Raw genomic sequence first — 23,073 nt, 5'->3', positions numbered from 1 at the left:
GATAATGTGCGACATATGCTTAAAGGTTTTCATTTGGCATCGTGACTAGGGTCAACTTGGAGAAATGCAATCTAGTAGAGTTCTTGATTATAGGTATTTCCATTTTAAAAATGTTTTTATTGTTTTTAATATTGAAGTTAAGCTTTTATTTACAAATATATTTATTTTAATTTTTCATTTATTCTTTTAATTTTTAAACTCTTATTACATTAAATGCTAAAAATATTATCAACAAAGAAAATAATAACAAAAGATATGCAAAGAAACAATATAACTTTATAAACTAAAAAAAAAATTAATATAATTATTAATCATACTTCACATAGTTAAATTAATTACTTATTATTTTCCTTGATATGACAAAAATATTATAGATGTAGTTTAGTTCAAATCTCTGATGTTAAACCATGTCAAATATTACATGTGCTTTTAATATATGAAGAAAGTAAATATAGAATTATTAGGCATCCAATTTATATCCGAAACTATAAAGACTACTTCGTTTTATATAAAACCATCTATAAATTAATTTAAGTTTTCCTTTTATTTTAGGAAACCAACTCAATCAAAATGTCAATCTTATTTAATATTTATATTCACCTGGTTTCCTTCGATCCATGCTTCATCTTCACAGTATCATTTTCATCATTAACCAAATTTTCATGGTCCATTCTTACAGATCATATATGAAACATATATTATAATATGTTTAAACTTATTGCAATTTTGAATCACAAATTTAATCAGAAATAAGTACACTATTGAAATTTTAAAAAAATATATGAGAGAGAAAATTTTAAATGGTTAGGATAAATTCTATTAGGTCTTATGGTCAACTATAATTAATATTAGTAGACTAAGGGTGATCGTAGAAAATAGACGAATGTGTAGTTAGAAAAACCCATAGGTAATTCTGATTAAATATGTATTGGACAGTCTTCCAATATACTCACTTCTCTTTATATTAAGGCTACGTGGTGGATCAAAAAATAAGAACAAAATTTACTAGGTTAGCTAGATCAAAGTCAAAGGGGGGCTCGGAGATTATAATGACGTTTTTAATGTTAAATCTAAGGGCATTATGCACTAATGACTAATCATGATGGTGATCAAAGTAGTTTTGCTATGTCTTGGTGTAAATGAGTGCCTCTCAAAGTATATATTTTCACATGAAAAGTTGAGACGGGGTTGAATGGTTGATACTCTTGCTTAAAGAAAGGTATTGATTAACTCGTGTGGTGTTATTCATGTAATGAATGTCAAGAAACGACAAAGCATATTTTAACGTCATGTCATGTGGTGGTTATCACATACCAACTTATTAGCCAATGGGGTAAAGTCAAGGGCGGATGTAGCTTACAATAGGATCCTGTCCCTTAACTTTTCATCGGTAGTTGTAAAATTTTTTTTGGTCGGTTTTCATATTTCATTACCCATGAAAAAAATATTATGTTACCCCTATTGTTTAAAGCACAACCAATTTAAAAGTTCAAATCAAATAAAGCCTAAACTAAGTTTATAACCCAAAGCAAATAAAAGCCATTAAATTTTTTTCTTTTGTTTGAACGAGGAACATCAAACAGAAACATGTTCAATAGAATCATCATTTTGAGGTTGAAGTTTTTAATACGGTTTGGATATGCGAATTCAAGAACTTGGAAATAGATTCACTGAGTTCTCAACTAGTTTGCTAAAAAATATGCCTGGGTTAAATCTATAAGATTCGTTTTCCAAGTTTGACATATCTAAGATAGCGACATTTTCGGAGATGCATCCGAATGATTTTAGTAATGAAAATAGAGGGTGTATTTCAGATGTCCGTATAAACTTATATCGCATTTTAAAGGAAGATGATAAATTTGCAAAATAGGGTGGAATGCGTGACTTTACCTGTGTAATGATGGAAACCAGAAAGCACACCACTTTTCCTTTGGTTTATCGAGTTTGCGCATGCGAATGTGTGGTGTGTAATTGACCAATACTTTAATTTGTGCGGTCGAAAGAGAAATATTTGATTGAGTAAAAGGAAAATGTGTCATGGCTCGATTTCACGCTTTTAAAAACCAAAAAGGGGAAATTTACATCCATGTGTTTATTTTATTTATTATCACGTTTCTACTTCTGTTTTGTCTACATTGTATGATATATGATAAAAAAGAAAATTGAACGTTACCCCCTGAGATTTATGTCTAGATCCGCCACTGGGTAAAGTCTCTCTCATTTTCACCTTCTCAATCCAGAATTTCTTAAGAGGTGGAGAAACGTTTCCCCTTAAACACAGTCAGATTAAAGACAATGTACACGATAATTCTCACTGCTTCTTGTTGTTTATCAGTTTATGAAAGGCTCAGGCTCATAAGGAGATGACTTTTAACAATAGAAAGACATCTATCAACAAGTTATTGGAGGTGATCAAAAGCACAAGCATTCCAATGGATTAAATATAAAGCAAAATTTGAGTCATTAGAATGGGTTGATTGGTGATCTGGTGTAAATTTATGTTTTGAAATTTGTAAACTTTTTGTATCTTTGTTATTTTCTGGTAAACTCTAGTCACTTGCTATTATGGCGATATCTTATGTCATATTAAGGGAATACTGACATGAAGGTAATATATCAATTAGGATCAAAGTATCTAGAACAACAAAGAATAAATTATGTTCAATAATAAAAGTTACCAAAATTTTTATCTTTCTTTGAACGGAACTGTTATTTTAAAATAACTACAAAAGCAATCAAGTTTCATTATTGTTTATTCTACTAAAACAAAAGTTTATATTTATCATGTAAATAGAGCAATTATAATATTATATTTTTCTTCACAATTTCCTCCTATTTAATGTTAAACTCGAAAACAACAATCACAAGAATATAATTAATTTTCACATTTGTTTCATTTCTTTTACCAAGTAAAATGTTACACTCCACCTACGCTAACCCTTATACTCATATTTATAGGATAAATTAAATGTGACTTAATGGTAGAGAGCACCCACTTTACTAGTGAGAGGTAGGGGATTCAAACCTCACTATCATCAATTTATATGGGAGATATGAGGGATGGCCCTGGCTTACCAGGGTTCGAGTCCTGATCTCACCCGGTTTTACAAGCTCCTCGCTGTCCTGCTGTTTGGCAGGCGTGGGGGTCAGGTTTTATTCGGGGAATCCCTCAGTAGGTGGACTACTAGGGGCTCCGTCCGTCCGGACTCGTGGCCGGCTCGGGCTACCTTTAGCTATTGGGGGCCGCGTACGGAGTACCCGGCGTTACTTAGTTGGTCGTTCCAAAAAAAATACTCATATTTATAGGTAATCTGTCTATTATAATAAAAGACTACTTAATTTTGCCACTTGTCAATCTCATAGTCTTCCTCATCTTCTTTTCAGCTCCGTTTTAATATATGGTCCCTTATCTTTAAGCCATTTAATATATGTATTTAACTTTATTTTTATTAAAGGTAATCCTAACTGATTCATTCATTAACATTAATGGTGAAATAAGAAAATAAGGAAATTTCAACATTAAAGTTGCAGGCCTGTTAGAATAGAATTTTGAAGTCATAAATAATTGCAAATGAAAGAGAATAAAGACGCATCATTGTCGAAGAATTTAGATTTGTATGATAATAAACTACAAATTATTTTTAAACTGGGATTCGAGCCACGGTGCATAATATTTTATATAATATTGGTTTCAAATTTGGATTTAAAATTTTCTCATATGCATTTGAACTCAGGAAAATGTGTATTTTCTTAATTTCTCTAAACATTTTGTATAAATATTGTAAAAATGGAGAATACATATTACATAAATCTTGGTGTTTAGCTTTAATTAATTAATTAAAGTTGAATATTATAATTACAATCCATATCCATATGTATAGCGATTTACTATATGAACTACATGTCATTTATTTACTTAATTTTTATATAAAATGCTTCAAAACCTATATTTTATGACTTTTTATACCTTTTTTATACATTTAAGTATATTTAATTTAATATGCCTTATAAGACAAATTACTTAATTAAAAGAATTCAAATTCAAAACTTTAAACCAAAAAATTTATTTCAATCTCATCTCACTATTTTTGCTTTCCAAAAATCATTTAGGATATTGAAACCTAGATTCATAGAATATAGTTTTCGTTAGGTTTTAACATAATTTCAATATTATATTAACTTATTAATTTTATTTTTATATAAATATAACGAATTGGGGTTATGTTAGTGCTTCCTGTTGGTTAGTACATAATTAAAGTGTTTATTATGGTTTATATTCAAAATAATAAAGCTATATACAAAATTTAAAAAAAAATACAGTTATAACATTTATTATTAAAATATGTTATAAAAATTTGTTAAGATTCAAACCTTAATTTAGTGTAACTTAATAGAAGAGATATTTATTATTTTTATTTTTAATTTTCTTATTATTTGTAGCTTAATCATATTCCTTGTTGCATTTCAAGGATACTAGATTTTCATATTAATTGAAAAAACTAGTTAATTAGGTTAAAAGTCATTTGCCATGCTTTTATAAAATCCGAAATATTTGCTTCTTCTTCTTCCTTTTTTTCTCTAGAAGTTGTTAAGATATATATATATATATATATATATATATATATCGATTAATTAAGTATTTTAACAACTTTCAATAATATTAACTAATAACACGGGATTTTCAAAATTTAGTCATTACTGATCCAAAACTTTGAACAATTATAAATAAAAATCACTACTTTCACTTTATGTAACTTTAAATCATCTAATATTCTCTTAACTCTGAATAATCACTGTTATTTGAACAATGACTTTAAGGTTAATATGTCTTTGTCATTTTCCTATGAATTACATTCATATCAAATGAAACAAATCATTTTGTTATATTTTAATTTTTGATTTTATATGTTGTTTGATTATACAATTTTAATTGTAAAATATAAAATCAATTAAAAATTTGTCATACTCTAAAGATTCTAAGGATGATTATATCATCAAAGTTCAGGTAATTTGGTTTTTGGGATAATCATGTATTTTGGATAAAAATGAACAAATGATCTCAAACGACATCATATAAATTGTATAAAAGGTATAATATTTTATGTGCATGAATATTTTTTTTGTTAGCTTAATGGATATATTTTTTTCATTATTTAGGGTTGGTATGTACTTGAACGAACTTTATTTGTCACACGGATAACTATACGTTGCTACATCAAGAGTTACAAACAAACCTATATGTTACCTTATCATAAGTCACAAGAACATGTGGACTAAAGATTTTGATTTTTGATAAATAATGTATACCGATCAATACAACAACAAATTAGCATACAAGTTTTTTACTTATTTGAAACATATTGGTGTAACCTTAGTTATGTAATTTTTACAAGATTAATGTAAATTGTAATTATATCTATAATATATATAAACGAAAACCCAAAAATTTTATGTGTCGCGATGTGGTCGCTCCCCCTTTTATGGAAGCCACCAGATTTCTTGATTTTTAAATGGAGACCTCTCATTGATTTAACCCAAATTCATGGATATGGGTCTTACCAAAACCAGATAGCTCTTAAACGGGTTATAACATCTCATTAAATTAAAAATTAATCTTACCAATTATTTGATATGAAAATCCTATAAAATAGGGATATACTAAAATTTAAAATCCAATTTAAAAAGAAAAATATATTATTTATAATTAATAAACAATTTTATAGTAAAAAACATAAGCGGGTCATTGGTCACCAAATCCAGATAGCTTTTAAACAGGTTATAACATATTATTTATTTATAAAACTCTTTCATCATCAAACCCTAAGTATATTATTAACTTTCTTACAATAAAGAAAATTAAAATCCAAAAAAGAAATATATTCTCTCAAGCCATCAGATTGCCTTGTTTGTAAATGAATGTTTCTCAAGCATTTGACCCGAATTCACGGCTAAAGGTCTTATCAAACCCAGATAGCTCTTAAATGGGTTATAACATCTCATTATATTAAAATTAATCTTATAAAATATTTGATATGAAAATTCATATAAAACAGGGATATACTAAAAATTAAGATCCTATTTTATTTAAAAAAATATTATTTATAATTAAGAAACAATTTTATAATAAAGAAAATAAACGGGTAATGGGTATCACCAAACCTAGATAGCTTTTAAACCGGATTATAACATATCATTTATTTATGAAACTATTTTATTATTAAACCTCAAGTATATTAATTATTAACTTTCTTACAATAAATAAAATTAAAATCCAAATATACATATATAAAAAATAAAACGAATAATGTAAAACAACCCCCGTAATACGGGGATGAAATCTAGTTAACAATATATGGCAATTTTGTTGACTGAATTTCACTTAATGGCTAGATTTTAAAATTTTCATCAATTACCTGTGTAATAGACGGGCCTCAAACTAGTAGCATTTATAAAATGAATATAATAAAATTTGAGTGGTTTTATATTAGAAAAGTTAAATGGAGTGATAATTACTTATTAACCAATGCATAACTCATCCCTCATTTGTGGCATACTAGTAGAAATGCTTAGGTTTTTCAATAGAGACTCAAGTTTAATCTTTATTGGTGGCACTTCGGGTGAATATTGACAATGAAAGATTTAAGTTAGGCCTTTCGAGACTGTCAGTTTGAATCTCGAGCCCACCCGGGTTTTAGTCTCACTGTGTGTTACGCCAGAGAGTTATACTCTTATTATGGCATAACGACTGTGAAGTGGCAACTGACAGTATGGTTTCCCAGGGAACCCCCAAACCAAGTCTGACCGGAATACAACAACAGAACTCTTCATTAATGAAAGCGATGACCTAACACACAAATAAAGTCGCCATAAAAAAACAAAAACAAAAAAAAAACTTATGCATAACTCTACAAAACCAGATTTTACCGGTCTTTTTTAGCTTCAACTTTTGTAACACGTGATATGATAAATAACTCTATGTCTCACTCGTGTGAAAACAATGTTTAGCATTAGATATTTTCTTCTTATCGAATTTTAATCTTTTATTTTTCTCATTCTATAAGATCTCAACAATTATAAACTTTCACCTAAGCTTTATCCAGAATTATCCGAATTAGTGGCGTCATTTCTTTCAGTCACTTATCAATTTTAACTTTTAATTAAAAATTACTTTTTTTAAAAAAACAAACAAAGATATCCATTAATAATAAAAAAAACAATGATAAACATAATCATTGGGCCTAACAAGAAGCTAGACTCAGCCATCCCCGAAAATGACCATACACCAGATTATATTTATTCTAGCCTAACCGAGTTACACTTTGAACCTACACCAATCCTCCCACGATAGTGATGTTCTACCCGGTCTATGTTTTATCCAAAGGTACTAAGCGTCTTGATTACAAAACCGGTTTTAAACCCAAACCGAACTGGTTTATAAAGCGAACCGGTTTGGTCAACAGCTGGTCAAACCGGTTCGGTTTATAAACCGATTTAGAAGCAAGATAGACCGGCCTGGTCCAGGTTGATTCGGTCCGGTTTTAACCGGTTTTCCTCAAACCGGTTCGGTTTTAAAATTGGTTTGGTAGATCTTAAGGGGAACCGATTTTGGAACTCGCGGTTTGGGAACCGGTTTGGGAACCAGTTTGGGTTAAACCGGTTTTATTGTCAAGCTTGTTCGGTTTGCATAAAACCGATCCCAAACCGGGTTTTTTTTTTGACACCTCTTACTTTCCATCATAATCGGTTTGCCATTGAGCACCATATCGTTTCTTGCATTCCAAACACACCAAATCGACCCTAACAAATGGCATGAAAAATCTTCGCTTTACGCTTTGAAAAATTAGTAAGTTTATACAAATCCATTGAACACCATATCATTTCTAACATTCCAAACACACCATGACGAAACCGCCTGCGAAACCAGTTGTGCCACCCTGCAAGACACGAAAAGGTGTTCATCCGTATTGTCACAAACCGGACAAGATACCAACCCACATCAATGTTTCTCTTGGCCAACAATGTCATTACCGGTATCCTCTCCAACTCAATTCTCCAAGCCAATATTCCCACCTTTCTCGGGACCCAATTGTTTCACACGAATCTGTAGTTTGGAGTCGTACGGGTTAACTCTTGGATCTTCTGTTTTAGCCCGGCCATAGAAAATCACTTGAATCGTTAATGGACCAACAGGTCCTATCCATACCATCCCCAAGCTGCACATTTTGACAAACCTGGAGCAACAAAATCAATTCAATTATCTCCTGTATAGACCCCGGTCTTCGCCTCCAATCCCAAACACCACATAACTCCCCATTCACCATCACTGCCACACAACATTCCTTATATTGTTCCAACCTAAACATTAAAGGAAATGTGTTGCATAACATCTCTTCACCAACCCACAAATCAAGCCAGAATAGGGACTTTTTTCCATCTTTAATCATCAAATAATCCAACTTTATTCCTATTAAGTTTAATTCATCCATGTTTTTTCCCACGAGCCCAGTAATGATAACTTAGTAGGAATAGGCTTCCATGCCCTCGACGTGTAATGAATTAACCAAATTACCCTTCTCTATAACCCCTCACGTTCCCCCTTAAACCTCCACCACCACCTTGCAAGAAGAGCTGAGTTTATGTCCCTAAATGAATCGAATCTTAACCCGCCATATTCTTTTGGAGCCATTACCCGTTCCCATGCGACCTAGTTTATCTTCGCTTTGTCATCTGTCCCGCCCCAAAAGAACACCCTTCTCAATCTCTCAAGTTATCAATAATTCCATCTGAAGCTCGGAAGAGTGAGAAGTAGTAGGTGGGTAGCGAGTTCAGAACCGATTTCAATGCAACTGCTCGACCACCAAACGATAATGTTTTCACCTTCTATGTCGATAACCTTTTCTGAAACAACTCCACCACCAGGTCCCAATATTTAATTAGGTTCATGTTCCCCCTATTTGGAGACCAAGATACTTAAACGGAAAACTTCCAACACGACACCGGAACATGTCAGCCATAGCTTGTTTTTCAGTTGGATTCACGCACGTGCCAAAAACCTCGCATTTTCGATATCCCATTGTCCAACGAAGACAACATCATCAGCATAAATAAGGTGTGATAACATCGGCCCGCTCCAACCACAGTGCAATCCCTAGAAAATACCCTCATCAACTGCCCTTTTCATAACCCTAGATAAAGCCTTCATAGCTATCATAAAAAGAAACAACGATAACAGGTCACCTTGTCTTGGACACCGAGAGCAAGAAAATTACCGCATAGGAGATCCGTTCACCAGATGTGACGCCCGACCCACCGATAGGATCACCGAAACCCACTTCCTCCACAAAACAAGGAATCCCCCGTTTAAGGAATCATACGCCTTCTTTATGTCCGCTTTGAAAATCATTCCCCATTTTTCGACTTACGCAACGAAGCCACCAACTCGTTTAACATCAACGGTCTATCCAAAATACTCCTTTTTGAAAGGAATGCTGTTTGTCTATCTTAAATCAATTTCCCGATAACCGTTTTTAGAGGGTTTACCAACACTTTTGATATGACTTTATTAATACACCCAATAAGGCTAATCGGTCAGAAATTTCACATCTTTTACTTTTGGTATAGTGCAATATAACACCCATACTAAGAGAACCGATATTAAAGAATTTTGTAAATACTTTTACAAAATTATCCACAAAACATCTCCAAAACCTTTTCAAGAATTTAAAATTAAGCCCATCAGGTGCGGGTGATCGGTCTCCATCACACTCCCAGACCGCATACTTTATTTACCATCGCCTCCGCCTTTCCCGTATCTAACACCGGACAACAAAGGGTGGGTCTTGACTTAAGAGGTTCCTTAAATTTTTCAAGAATGTTGGGTTATCCATCCAAACAACATCAACATACAAACCAATCCATGTAACCTATTATTACTTAATTTAAATTAGCGTTTAAAACACCACGGAAGGAAATAGCTAGAATTTTCATCCCCTTCCATCAACCATCAGCCCTCGAATTTTGTTGAATATCTTTAATTCTAATCAACTCAACTCAACTCAACTCCTCCACGGCACTCATGTACTCACCACTCGATCCAATTTACTTTACTTAATTTATCCCCACGATCAGAGACATACATACCTCCCCCCATTTGGTACTCCACCAAACCCGCCTACTGCATTTAAATTTAACATCTGTAATATACTTATTCATTATAGGTAATGAGCAACTATTGATTTGGCATTATAAGTCGGTTTTGATTCCAACAATCACCATTCCACCATTTAACCGCATTTATTGTTCTAAAGCCACTCAAATAAAGATCTTAGTTCATTTTTATGCGAAAACACCGCCTTTGACTTTGACCACGGGACGAAATTGGTTGTTTTGTTCTCTCTTTTAATACTCTACTTGGACACCACCATACATATAAACCTGTAACCCTTCTCCATTATTTATTCCTTTTTTTTTTGGTCAAAATTGAGACAGAATCAGCTTTAATCATCATTATAATAAATGACTTCCATTTGTCAACTATCCTTACAATTTATGCCTTCATTCTAATAAAAATATTCTGCTTCCAATAATTCCCAAATTGCCTATAATTTCTTTAGCCTTACATATATGTTGCAACACACTGATCAATGACCCATTATACCCTTTTGCTGTTAACCATACACTATTACTTTTCAGTTAACTAAATAGGTTCATTAAGGGTGATGCTCTTATGGAAACAAACAAAGACCAGCTTTTATTATATATCAACAATTTATACAATACAAAGCAAGCATTCAACAACAAAAACCAGTCTAGTTACAACATATTACCTGATATGATATATTCCCCAATCGATCACTGTCCAAAGATCACGTTAATCCGTCCCGGAGTATTCATCACCTAGCAAACAGTCTAGGGTTTCATCATCCTCCTGACTCAATTCTTTCACATCATCACTAGCCAAAAGGTCATACATCTCATCAGAACCTATCTCCAGCAACCTGCCTCTCCGCATTCCTTCTTCCGCCTTCACTTTAAATGATTCCGAACGGACTGGACCCGAATTAGGCCTCTTATCACCGTCTGCATTCGATACCGTCTGATTCTGCGGTAAATGTGACGCCAGTGGAGACTCAATCGCCACCGGAAACTGAAACGAGTAGTTTCCGGTTATGTTATAAGCCGGAGGAGGCGGAGATCTACCTGTCCCGGCCGAATTCGCCGGCGAGTTTCTTGAATGATGATGTCTGTACTCCAGAATACCTCCTAATCCATGTACGGCCATATTCCGCCCGTAATGCATTCCCGGAACAACGATATCAACGCCTCCGATCGTAATCAACGAGCGGACCGACCGACGCTGCTCGACGTGAATGTCTCGTCCCGGAACAAGCGTGGGAACGGAATTAGCCGACGGCGGGAGGCCTAAGAGGTCAATCATGGACATACGGCGTGGAATGACGTGGTAACGGAGAGTGGTGACGTAATTGGAGGCCGGCATGGTCATATCCAAGGCGAATAAAGCAGAATTGATGGGAGCGAGTAAGGTGAAGTTACCGTCGGATCGGAGGTCGTAGTGGACGTCGGAAGTCGAGATGGCGTTGGCGAAGAGGTGGTAGCCTCTGGCTCTCAGGACGCCGAACATGACCGTGAGTTCGCCTTCGCGGACGGCGGTCGTGACGGTGAGCAGGAGGATGACGGTGGCGACGAGCACGTCGGGAGTAGACGTCATTGTTGACGGAAAACTAACTGTTAGAGGGGAACAACTGATTTTGGCGCCAATTGGTTTTCGGTTATAACTGAACAGATCAAGTCACTAAAGTCTGTCTGACACGGCTTTTATAATTTTTATTACCCGTTTTATTACACCTACATCGACCTTTTTTTTTTTCTTTCCCATCAATTTTTATTAGATGTGTCACGAACTTGGATTTTTTTTTTTTTCAAAATAGGAAAAATTTAGATGAGCAAATGGTTTGTAGGAGAATAGAATTTTTTTAGGTGATTTTTCATAATCACTACAAAATTCCTATTTTACCAGACAGGATCTGACACCACAACAACTTTTAAGATCAGTCATTTTAAATGCTTGTACAAGTTTTTGGATTTGTACAAGCATTGTCGGTTATCTAAATGGAAAGCTAAGATCTTTCATGTGGTTGCCTAACAACAATTTGGTGTATTTGAAAGGCTAGGAAGGCGGCAGTGTTGGGGGAGGGCTGGTGAATTGTTGTAGTACAATAGGTGAAATAAGAGGGTTAAGTTTTTTTTTGGATTCGTAATAGGTCGAAGAAATAAACTTGACTCTCTTGGGAAAAATGGGAGAAACTTGAGCTTGAAAATGATCCAGAGTTATAGATGGTTGGGTGGTTTGTGTATGTATGGTAATAGTTTTTAGTCTTGTTTGTTGTTGATGTATTTTGACTGGGTAGCTGCTTGCTATCTTGACCTCTGTTTTTTTCCTCACTGAATATTAATTAATTTGTTCTCAGTAAATATTAATTGATCCTTAAAAAAAAGTTTTGTCCCATTTTGAAGAAAAATTCATCAAACATGTAAAGAAAATTATAAATCTGAAAGTTTATTTTAATATAGCGACTTAAATGAAATTTAGGGAAATGCTAAAATATAAATTGAGACAAAAAATGAGAAGTTTTGAGAAAGATTTGAGTCTACTCAAAAAATTAATTAAAAAATCATAACTCAAAATATAAATAAAAATTAAAAAAACAAAAAGGTTTCCTTCGTCATTCCCATTCCAATAAAAAAACGCCGAAAAGACACAATGACGATAATAAACAAAAAGCACAATTATAAATGAAAAAACACAATATATCGAAAAATATAATACAATACCGAATAAAATATAATGCAATTTTGAGTAACATAACACAATATCAAGAAAAAAAAGACATAATCAATGACGAAAATAAACACAATGATAAACAAAAAAACATAATGATTTTTTTCCCTCAATATCGTGTTCCTTGTTTTTATTTTTATTATTATTTTTTTAGAATGAGGAAGACGGTGGAAACATTTTTGTGTTTTTACCTTTTTCATTTTTTTATTAAATTTTAAGTTATGATTTTTTTTATTATTAAGGATTTTTTATGTGGCTATAAATCCTTCTCATACTTCTCATTTTTGTATCTATTTGTAGAATAACTTAATCCATGAAATATATATGAACTATGGTAATTATTTGCTGATTTCTCAACTCGACTTAAATTGAACAATAAAAAAATAAAAATAAAAAATAAAATTTACGATTTAGTTAATTTTGAAAGGTGAAAGGTGATGCTGAATTTGAGTTGAATTTGAATAATTATGAAGGTTGTAACATTTATAGAAAAGAAAAAAAAAATAATGAAAGCTAAGTGACGTTAATAATTGTATTTATTTATTAACTGTTTTTATTTGTATTATAGTTTCACTTTTTCTATGTTTTGAATATAATTAATGTCCAATGCTTTATATAAATCGGAAAACAATATTATAATGTTTTATTCTCTTCTTTTTTTCATCCAGTATTTGAGACATAATTACCACTATATGGATCACGAAAAGTTAAGTTATTGGAGGAATTGAAGAAGTCCTTAGGTAATCGGAATGAAAGTTGAATTTCACTTCGCAGATGAACCTTTTCGAATTCTAATTCCTTACTATGACAAAACAAATACGATTTTAGATGGAAAGTTTTCCAATTCCAGTTCAATTTCTTTGAAATCCATCCTTGAACCAAGCACCACCTAGTTTTTATGTATAGAACAATAATTCTCTCTTTCCCGGTAGTATATCTTTAAATCCAACATACATATTTTGTGGACTAAAAATATATCATACTGAATAAACATTTTTTTTAATAATAAAACTTATGCTGTAAGTGTTAAGTGTAAACTAAATAGTTTGAATATAATCTAATAAGTTACATTAGAAAATAAACTATATTTTTTAAAAAAAAGGAAAATTAAGATTAGCATGGATCCATGTCAACAGAAAAATTAAATATATTATTCATCCATGCCACCATCATCTCCCCCAGCATCATCATCTCCATAATCATCATCTTGTGGAACTTGATCATCTTCAATGTTCATATCATAATCAGGGTCCATATCAACAGGACCAAATCTATCTGGTACAGCCTCCTCTACTTTCATTGATGCAAGGTTATCATCACTAAAGAATTCCATGTACGGCTTCGAAACCTGAAAAAAAAAACAGCAAATTAATGAGTATTATAATCTATAAATGGATAGTTTTAATCAAGCAATTAATTATATACCAACCTTGAAGAGACAGTTTCTCTCCTCTGCACTTGTAATCAAGTTTTTCCAGTGCTCGTCTTTTCTCAATGCATCGGCTGAACCAACCACCTACCGTGATCATAGCATATATTAATGGTTAGTTATGACAAAAGATAAAAATTAAAAAAACAAAATGACATAAATATGAGAATAAACTATTTAGAAAATAAATGATTTAGGAGGTTGTATGCAATATGCACTAAAAATAGACTCTGGGCAACTTCAACCAGTTTAACTAGGGACAGCAATTCTGACACAACCTGAACATGAGACAAAACATAGGTTTTCATTGGCTGACATGAGGCGTATTCTTAAACAAGTCAACCAGAACACAGCCCATTAAAAAAAGCGGGTTGAAATGTTAACCCATTTGAGAGTTTTTAAATTACTTCATATTTTGATTCCAGAAATGAAATATGTTAAAATTTATAGTTCAATATTTTGATTTTTAATTTTTCATATACCGATTAACTTTTAAAAAGTGAAATTAATTTCTCTTTTGAACATTTTATCTACTCTTTAACTCCAACAATTTTATTATATTAGTTCTCCGTGTTCATTCTCTGATTATTTCCATTTGCTTATTCTAATCTGGAGCTAAATACATAAACACAGCTTTGTTAATTAAGAATGAGAGATAAATACAATTACAATGTAACAAATTACAAAAGGTTTCATATAAATCGTAGTAATTAACTGTTCAAACTGTTACTAAGTAAGTATTATCAAATTTGTAAACGAACAAAAAATGGATTGACCAAAAACACGACCCGCTGACACAATTTTAAGCAAATAGACACGACATGAATAAGTTAGTTCTTTTGTTTGACCCGTTTGAAATACTAAAAAAAATACAAATTAACAAATTCTTAAACAAACGGGTCAAAATAAGCACCTCTATAATAGCAAAAAAGAAGATTTAATAGTTAATGGCAAATCATACCAGGACGGAAGCTCTTGCTCTAGTTATACCAACATTCATTCGCCTAAAATCAGCAACGAATCCGATACCTCTCTCTTTACTTGCCCTAACACATGAAAATACTGCAACGTCTTTTTCTCGACCCTGTATTTAAAACGCTAAATTGAAGCTTTGAACATAAAAAGAGGATATACGTAATTTTAAAAAAATAAAAAATAAAATAACCTGGAAACCATCCACGGTGTTAATATCCACAACTTTCTCTGAATCGACACCAAACTTTTCCTTAAACTTTGAACGAAAGAGCTTCACTTGATATCTGTAAGGGGATATTATTGCAAGTCTGGAACTTGAATTAAGTTCTGGATACCTGCTGACCAATTCATGATACATTAGCAACACAAAGTCAACCTCGTCAACATTTTCCCATGATCCGCTTCCGGAAGGTTGTGTTTCTTTCCCTTCGTGTATATCAAAAAAGCAAAACGGCCCCAAACATCGGTATTTGTGCCATAAACGCTTTGTTCTGTCTTTAACATCCGATCCGTCTTCCAATTCTCCATCATAGAATTCTTTTGATGGGAAACTTCTAATCTGTGAAATGGTATCTCTCTTTAAATCATATATTTGCACAGTAATTATATATATAATTTGTACAGATGGTATGACCGTACCTCGGGATGCATCCTGTATTGTGTCTTGAGCATTTGCACTGGATATCCTGCCTTTTGAAACCGTTTAAACAGGCTCATACTGTAACTGTAGTGCAAATACAATGAGGTCAAAGTTGGAAGACAACTGAAAGGATGATAGTAAATGTTGTATGCTGGAGATATGTTGTCGTCAGCCCAGCCCATTAATGGGATAGCCGAAATTTAGAGAAAAAGGCAGAAACAGAAACGGGCCTGGCCAGCCCTTGTAGCCCAAACCCAGTTTGTTAGTTTTTTTGTTTAGCAAGATTAGCAAAGGGTTAAACCCTAATTAGCTAGCCTATATATAATCTCTTGTACTTGTAAACAGATCATCACTCAATAAAAGTATAAACCCTAGTTGCCCCCGGGGACCTAGGCTACACACTGTAACTGAACCACGTAAATCTCGTGTCATTATTGCTTTTGTGTGTGCTCTAAAACCTAACAATGTATTAATCAAGTTCTTACCCGTATTTCTCAGCAACAGGAGAAATAACCGTTGCTGGCAACTGAACAGGATCACCAACCTACAAAACAAAAAATAAAAAAGCCATTACTTTTAGATAAATTGATGTTTAAAAAAAGCATACGTACATACCAAAAATACTTGTTTGCATCCACTGGCTAAAGGGACTAGTGTTGCAGGCTCCACCTGTGAAGTAAAAATGAACGTGAACGTCTATAGTAGATGTAATATTTGATTAGTGATGTCATAAATCATCAAATATGTTTGGTATTAATAAAGGGGTTAATACCATACCAAAAACCAATATATTGTTTTCATGAAAAAGTCCCTCAACCTTTCATTGATTTATCAAAGTCCTTGAACTTGTATAAAATACACGAAATCTTTAAAAACTATTTTTTTGTTTATTAAGTTGGACTGTTTAAAAAACTCGCGGCTCGTGGCCCCCTCGAAATCAACTTGATTGTTAAGCTCGGCTTGTTAGGCTCGTATAGCTGGCACATTGGCTTGTTTATATTAAAGCCCAAATTTTAATATATAAGTCATAACCCAAAAGTATAAACCCAAATTTTAATATATAAAAATTATAAATTTGTAGTTTATAACTATGCATTATGTCTGTTTAAAATAGCATTTATTTTTTTTTTCTTCTTATTATCCATATGGGTAAAAAAATAAAATTATTTTTTTAAATAAACCAGTTGGCCTGACAAGCCACAAGCCAGCTTGAGCTTTTTACGAGCCGAGGTCGATCTCAACATTTCAGCTCATTAAGATAAACGTTGTAAACAATCTGAGCCCGAGCCCAACCTGGCTTGACTCCACTCAGCTTGGCTCGTTTATAGCATTATATTATCCCTAAACTTGTTAACAAAAGCACGTAGTTTTTAATATATTAATTTTTATAACATTTAACCCTTGGTAAAAATGATCTTCATAAGTTAAATTCCAGTGCAATGATATCCAAAACAACTTACTGCTTGAGCAGCTTCATCAATCACAACAATGTCGAAATTGCGATTCAGTTTAGTGAAAAGACTTGAACCACTGAAACTAAGAGTAGAAAACACCTGCAAAAGAAATACAAAATATTATAACTCATATGATAATTTAAATCTCACCATAAGGCTGAAAACTGAAATTGCATACAATTGCTGACTCGTCCATTATTGAAGCACGAATCGTGTCTCGGTCCCTTGCACCGCCACCTTGCTTTTGTTTATCAGCAGTTTGGACATCCATGCCTGCAAGTTTTTGTTCCACCTGAAAAGTCAAACAGTCAAACCTGCAATGTAATTACTCATTTTCTATTTTGATAAGCTTTAATGAATGCAGCATTAAAAGAATGCATACCAGGTAATCCATAGATACAGCCTGGACAGAATGATGTGCCTTGAGACCAATTCGAACAATTTTGGGAGCGTAAGAACGATCATTTTCATCGCGAATGCCTACAATGAAAAAATTGTGACATAAATGCACAACAAAGAAGATAAAAATAAAAGATAAAATTGGCATTATATTTGGCAAATACCGGTGCTTAAAAGTCGCAACACAATCTCGTCAAGTGCAGAGTTTGATGGAGCACACACCAAAACACGCACACGGTATTTACGACTGGAGTTAACGACTTCTGGTTTCTGTGTAGACATTAGAGGAATATATTATATATAATAATATAACATGTGTGTGTGTGAGAGAGAGCGAGAGGGAGGGAGGGTTATAGGTAGAATAAAGTTTCTGCGAGAACACAAAGAACAAAAAAATCATTCACCTTTTAATCTTAAAACATCTTTATAATATAACAAAATGGTTGAAATGCAATGTTTATTCATCTTTCCTGTAATTCAAGAACAATAAAAACAAATTTCGTTTATATATAGAACTTACATATGTGTAGGTACACGGTTAAAATTTTAAAAACATGAACAAACTTGTTTCTTGTTTTGTGACTTTTTATATACAACAAACACATTTGTCACTTTTTTAATCATAAAATATCTTTATAATATAACAAAATGGTTGAATTGCAATGTTTATTCATCTTTCCTGAAATTCAAGAACAATAAAAACAAATTTCACTTATATATAGAACTTACATATGTGTAGGTACACGGTTAAAATTTTAAAAAAACATGAACAAACTTGTTTTATGACTTTTTATATACAACAAACACATTTGTCTTTAAGAAGCACAAAAGTTTAAAATGTAAATCATTTATCAAAAAACTAAACGATTTAGGTTTTTTCGTTCTTTTCTCGCAAAAATGTAATTTTCTGTAATGAACCACAATATAAATATATACGGACCACCAAAATAAATAAAATTGCAATAAAACAGAACTAAGTAACTTACTAGATCGTTGCCAGTAGTGGGGTAAAAACCATCATCACCATCTTTAGGCGTTATTGCATCTCTAGGATTAATTCCAGTTAACCATGGAGAAGCTTTTGTCCATTGCTTTTTTCTGTTAGAAAAAAAATAAGTGTTTCACAAAACAAGATGCATGGTTATAAAATGTCAATAAAAAAGAGGTAACTGAGCAAAAGAAGCTAAAAGAATGAAACTGTGAGAAAGCATACTTGTCTTCAATATGTAAATCTGGCCCACGTTTTATCTCACTTATTTTACCCCTGCACAAAATATTATGAACAAATGAAACCAAAGATAATAACATAATAACCTTAAGCAATGACTAATAAAGTTATACTCACTTAGTATGCATGCGAGCTGGAGTTGCATGCAATATAGCACTAAGAAGCCCAAGAATTGTTTGTGTTTTTCCTGTTCCAGGTGGACCCTAAGAAAGCATATAATAGAAGTTTGTTTCTTTCAGGTGAAAAAGTAAATTCAATAAAAAAAATATCAAGAAATCTTGGTACAAGAAAAACCTGAATCAGGACAAATTTTCTGCGTGAAAGACCAGCCTGCATGAAACAAATATACAAACGAGAGTTAATGTACACGCGTGTGTAAAGATGTTGTCAGCAGTCTACAATCAAGACAATTGAATGGCATCATGTCAAAGGGGGGCAAAGGGGTAAATGCTCACACGTATAGCTTCCAGCTGTGTTGAATTATGGTTCGCGTGGATATATTCCATAAGAGGCGTAGAAATTCTCCAAGCTTGATCTTCAGACTTGTGAATATTATCAGCAGCTTTCAAAATCAAATCCTTGTATGGCAAGAAACTAATCGAACGCATAGCAACATATTCACGAGCTATGGTTGATAAACTGCAAACCTGAAAGGAAAACAATAATTTGCAACAGAAATACAATAAAAGTTTGTAAAACATGAATAATATTACCTTCATTACGTGCCACGTAACATTTAGGTCAGTAATACGCGAACGCACATTCAAAAGTCTCTTTGAAGTGGTGGCGTCGTTTGTGGACACTCGTTTTATTTCTCCATCTAAGTGCATTCTAAGTCTAAGCTTATCTGCCACACGATGCTCAACTAATGCAAATGCATAAGTAGTGGGACGTTTTTGACCATCTACAAACTGCAAAGATGCACTCGGTTTACAGTTGTAAAGTGTAGCATAAAGTTGAAAATATGAGAAAATGAACATAAAATCATAATGTTTACCTTCTGTTCTGATATTAGCAATAGGTCATTTTGTGATACGGATCCCCAATCTTCAACAAGTAACTCAAGCAAATGAAATCCATCGGTTTCACAAGGTTTATTTACAATACCCAGCTTCCATTCGATATCTTTAAAACAGGAAAAGGGAAGACATAAATATCACAGTTGTATATGTATAACAGTATAATTGTATAAGTACATAAGTGCACACGCACACACACACACACACGTGTGTGTGAGTGTGTACATGTGGCACTTCAACTTTTACTACTAGATGACTCTAATTTGTCATACTACACTTAGGTTTTCCACATTACATCACCTGGTCATATTACAGTCTAGTTAGCTTTGTTTTCCTCAACAAAATCAAGTTTGTAATAAACTTTGAAGTGACGCTCTGATTATAACTACAACAGGATCAAGCATATATATGCATGCTGCACTTCAACGTTTACGAGTAAATGAGTTTGAATACTCTAATTGGTAGGAGTTGAAGTTTTTGTTTGTCAGGTTCTAGTTTTCTATCTAAAGGCGTCATGTTCTAGTTCTCTTAATTAAACTCAATTTTGTTTGTTGGCTAGCTTAATTTCCAAACAGTACATTTGTTCTAAAATGTCAACAGCAATAATATTTTCTTTTCTTCTTCTATTTCTCTACATTGCAAATACTTGCTTCCATATTTGGATCTGCCAAGTGTTACTCTAACAACTGAAACTAATAATATTAATAGTAAGAATAATAATACCTTCTTCTTCTTCTTCTTCATCTTTGCCTTGTAAGATTTGAGCTTTAACTTCTTCAAACAATAGAGGCTCAAATGTTGCGAGGTAATCATCAACGTCTTTGTACGTCTCCTTGACGTGTTTTAACCCTAATTCCTTAATTTTGGGGTCTTTCTGCTCCAAACAGAAGAGAATGATGAATTCGAGTAATAAAGTGATGAAATTAGTAATGATAAGAAGAAGAAAACTTACAGAGGACGAGTCTCGGACAAGACGCATGTAGTCCCAACCGAGAACGATTTTGTAGAAGCGATTCAGGCATCCTTCTTCTTCAATGAGGTTCCTCTCTATCGCCATGGTATTGGCGCAGGCAGCGGCAGCAGCTACAGGGTTTAAATCTAAATCATATTTAATAATAATAGGCCCATGTAACCCAATCAGGCTAGGGCTAAGATGGTGACTTGGGTTGTTTAAAAAGTTTGTCATCTTGAATAAAACTAATTAAAAACACCTTGATTTTAAATTGAGCTGAGTTGGCTCGTTTTTGTAACCGAGCCAAACTCGTCTCAAGCTCGGCTTGAGTCATGGCTCAGCTCGTTGGCTCGATTTTAAGGTTGTTTAACTTCAAAATTAAGCTTGAGTCTAGCTGAGCTGCCTCATTTAATTTCAAGCTTGGGCTCGAACCCACCCTAACTCGACTCGTGAGCAGCCCTAATGATGACTCGGTGAGGCCTTAAAAACTGCATGAGTTTGGATCAGGTGATTTAATTATTAAGCTACGATTATAGGGGTCTGTCACCTTAAATAAGCCTAACAATATAAATTAAGGCTAGTTTAAGAGTCAGCTTAAGATGGGGCAGCATTTGTTGACACAGCCCGTAAACACGGGTCGGTTCGGGTCAACTAACACAGCTCATTTAATACACTAGTTGGGTTCGGGTTAACCCACATAAAAACAGGTGGACCTGTTAACCCATTTAAACATTTAAAATAAGCTTTTATAGTTTTCTTTTTATTTATATTTAATCTGTTTTCCTTTTTTTTTCTTCATACATTCATAATTTTCAATATATTTTCAAGATCTTTAACAACATCTTTAAGGAAAAAAAAAGTATTCATAGTACCCATATTAGTCAACCAACCCTAAATTATATCGATTCTATTTTATTACTAACTTTTTATTAATGGGTCGTCTTCGAGTTGATCAAAATTTATGTGTCTTCGGATTATGGTCGAAATTTTTTACACGAATAGTAACATGAGTCCAATACGAGTTGTACATTTCAAATCGTCAACCCGCGACTGCAACCCATTGACCTGCTAATCAAACACGATTTACACCCATAGCTTAAGATAAGCCATAAGACCATGTGTTATGACCATGTTATAGTTGTTTTTGGGATGCACCATTCCTTGGCCACTCAAGCAAACTCGGCGTCAAACACCATTACAATCAAGTGTAAGAGGTGCATTATCACTTAAATTGCAATCATTCTATATTGGACTTTTTATATTGGTCCAATACTCACTATAATTAATAATTTTTTTAACTAACTCTTTCACTACACAAGATTGATGGGTTAGTTAGTTAATGCATCAATGCCTACATGATAGTAGTTTTGGTTCAATAACACATAGTCGAAATATACGAAGACTCAATTACTACACATATAGTACATGTGCTTTAGATAAAGCAATGAGTTTGAGTATTAAGTAAAAAAAAAGTAACATGTTTCGATATTGTGATTTCAATTTTGTAACAAGATTTCATAGGGCTATTAACTGCAGCCATCTATCTGTTTGTGTGATTTCATGTGTGGATATTGTTAATTTTGTTTGATTATGTTTGTTTATTAAAGTTTTAAATACTTTATAATGACCTGTATAATCTTATCATACACATTTAAGTATATATTAACAATGAAACAAAAAATATACGAGCATGATGTAAAATTAACGTATGAATATGAATGTTAAAAAAGCATCAACACAAACTTGATAGCTGGGTCGAACCGTTGGCACTGACAATTTTCGATCAGCCAAATCAAATAAAACACCTTGCATTTGTTGTGTTTGTAAACCGTTCACAAATAAGTTCATTTTCTTAATGAGCAAACACAAAGAAAAAATTGAATTCTGTCAGCTGTTGGTGAACATAGTATGGGTCCAATGGCAGCATAAGTTGAAATTATAAAGGCCAACTTTGCCAATCAATAAATAATAAAAGGACCAAAGTTATATCATTGATTCTAATATCTAAGATCCAAATTGAAAGAGATGCATGCCGAATTGAACCTACACGTATCGTATGTCTGTCTGTCTGTCTAATTCTAATGCAATCGGTTGCCCTAATTGGATCGTAACAGAGAG

At 33.0% G+C, this 23,073-nt stretch overlaps 2 protein-coding genes across 2 annotated transcripts; both read right to left on the bottom strand.

Annotated features, from left to right (window-relative positions):
* Positions 1–10,870: 10,870 nt before the first annotated feature.
* Positions 10,871–11,728, bottom strand: LOC143580655 (uncharacterized). Its single transcript, XM_077063623.1, has one exon. The coding sequence runs from the start codon at positions 11,726–11,728 to the stop codon at positions 10,871–10,873; it is 858 nt and encodes a 285-aa protein (XP_076919738.1).
* A 2,281-nt stretch (positions 11,729–14,009) lies between these two features.
* Positions 14,010–21,060, bottom strand: LOC143580654 (putative helicase MAGATAMA 3). The gene is made up of 19 exons (XM_077063622.1): positions 20,727–21,060; positions 19,982–20,109; positions 19,698–19,895; positions 19,440–19,631; positions 19,279–19,314; positions 19,102–19,187; positions 18,970–19,020; positions 18,743–18,854; positions 17,921–18,026; positions 17,740–17,837; positions 17,536–17,649; positions 17,364–17,456; positions 16,519–16,572; positions 16,389–16,447; positions 15,903–15,987; positions 15,454–15,822; positions 15,250–15,372; positions 14,289–14,375; positions 14,010–14,207 (listed from the first exon to the last, which is right to left on the bottom strand). Exons 1-19 carry the CDS (start codon positions 21,058–21,060, stop codon positions 14,010–14,012), a joined length of 2,523 nt encoding a protein of 840 aa, XP_076919737.1.
* Between the last annotated feature and the right edge of the window lie 2,013 nt (positions 21,061–23,073).

The sequence above is a fragment of the Bidens hawaiensis genome, unplaced genomic scaffold (genome assembly GCF_021521415.1).
Source record: "Bidens hawaiensis isolate Kalapana, Puna unplaced genomic scaffold, B.hawaiensis_p1.1 tig00030545_1, whole genome shotgun sequence".
Classification (NCBI taxonomy): Eukaryota; Viridiplantae; Streptophyta; class Magnoliopsida; order Asterales; family Asteraceae; genus Bidens; species Bidens hawaiensis.
This window is presented reverse-complemented; position numbering and strand designations above follow the sequence as displayed.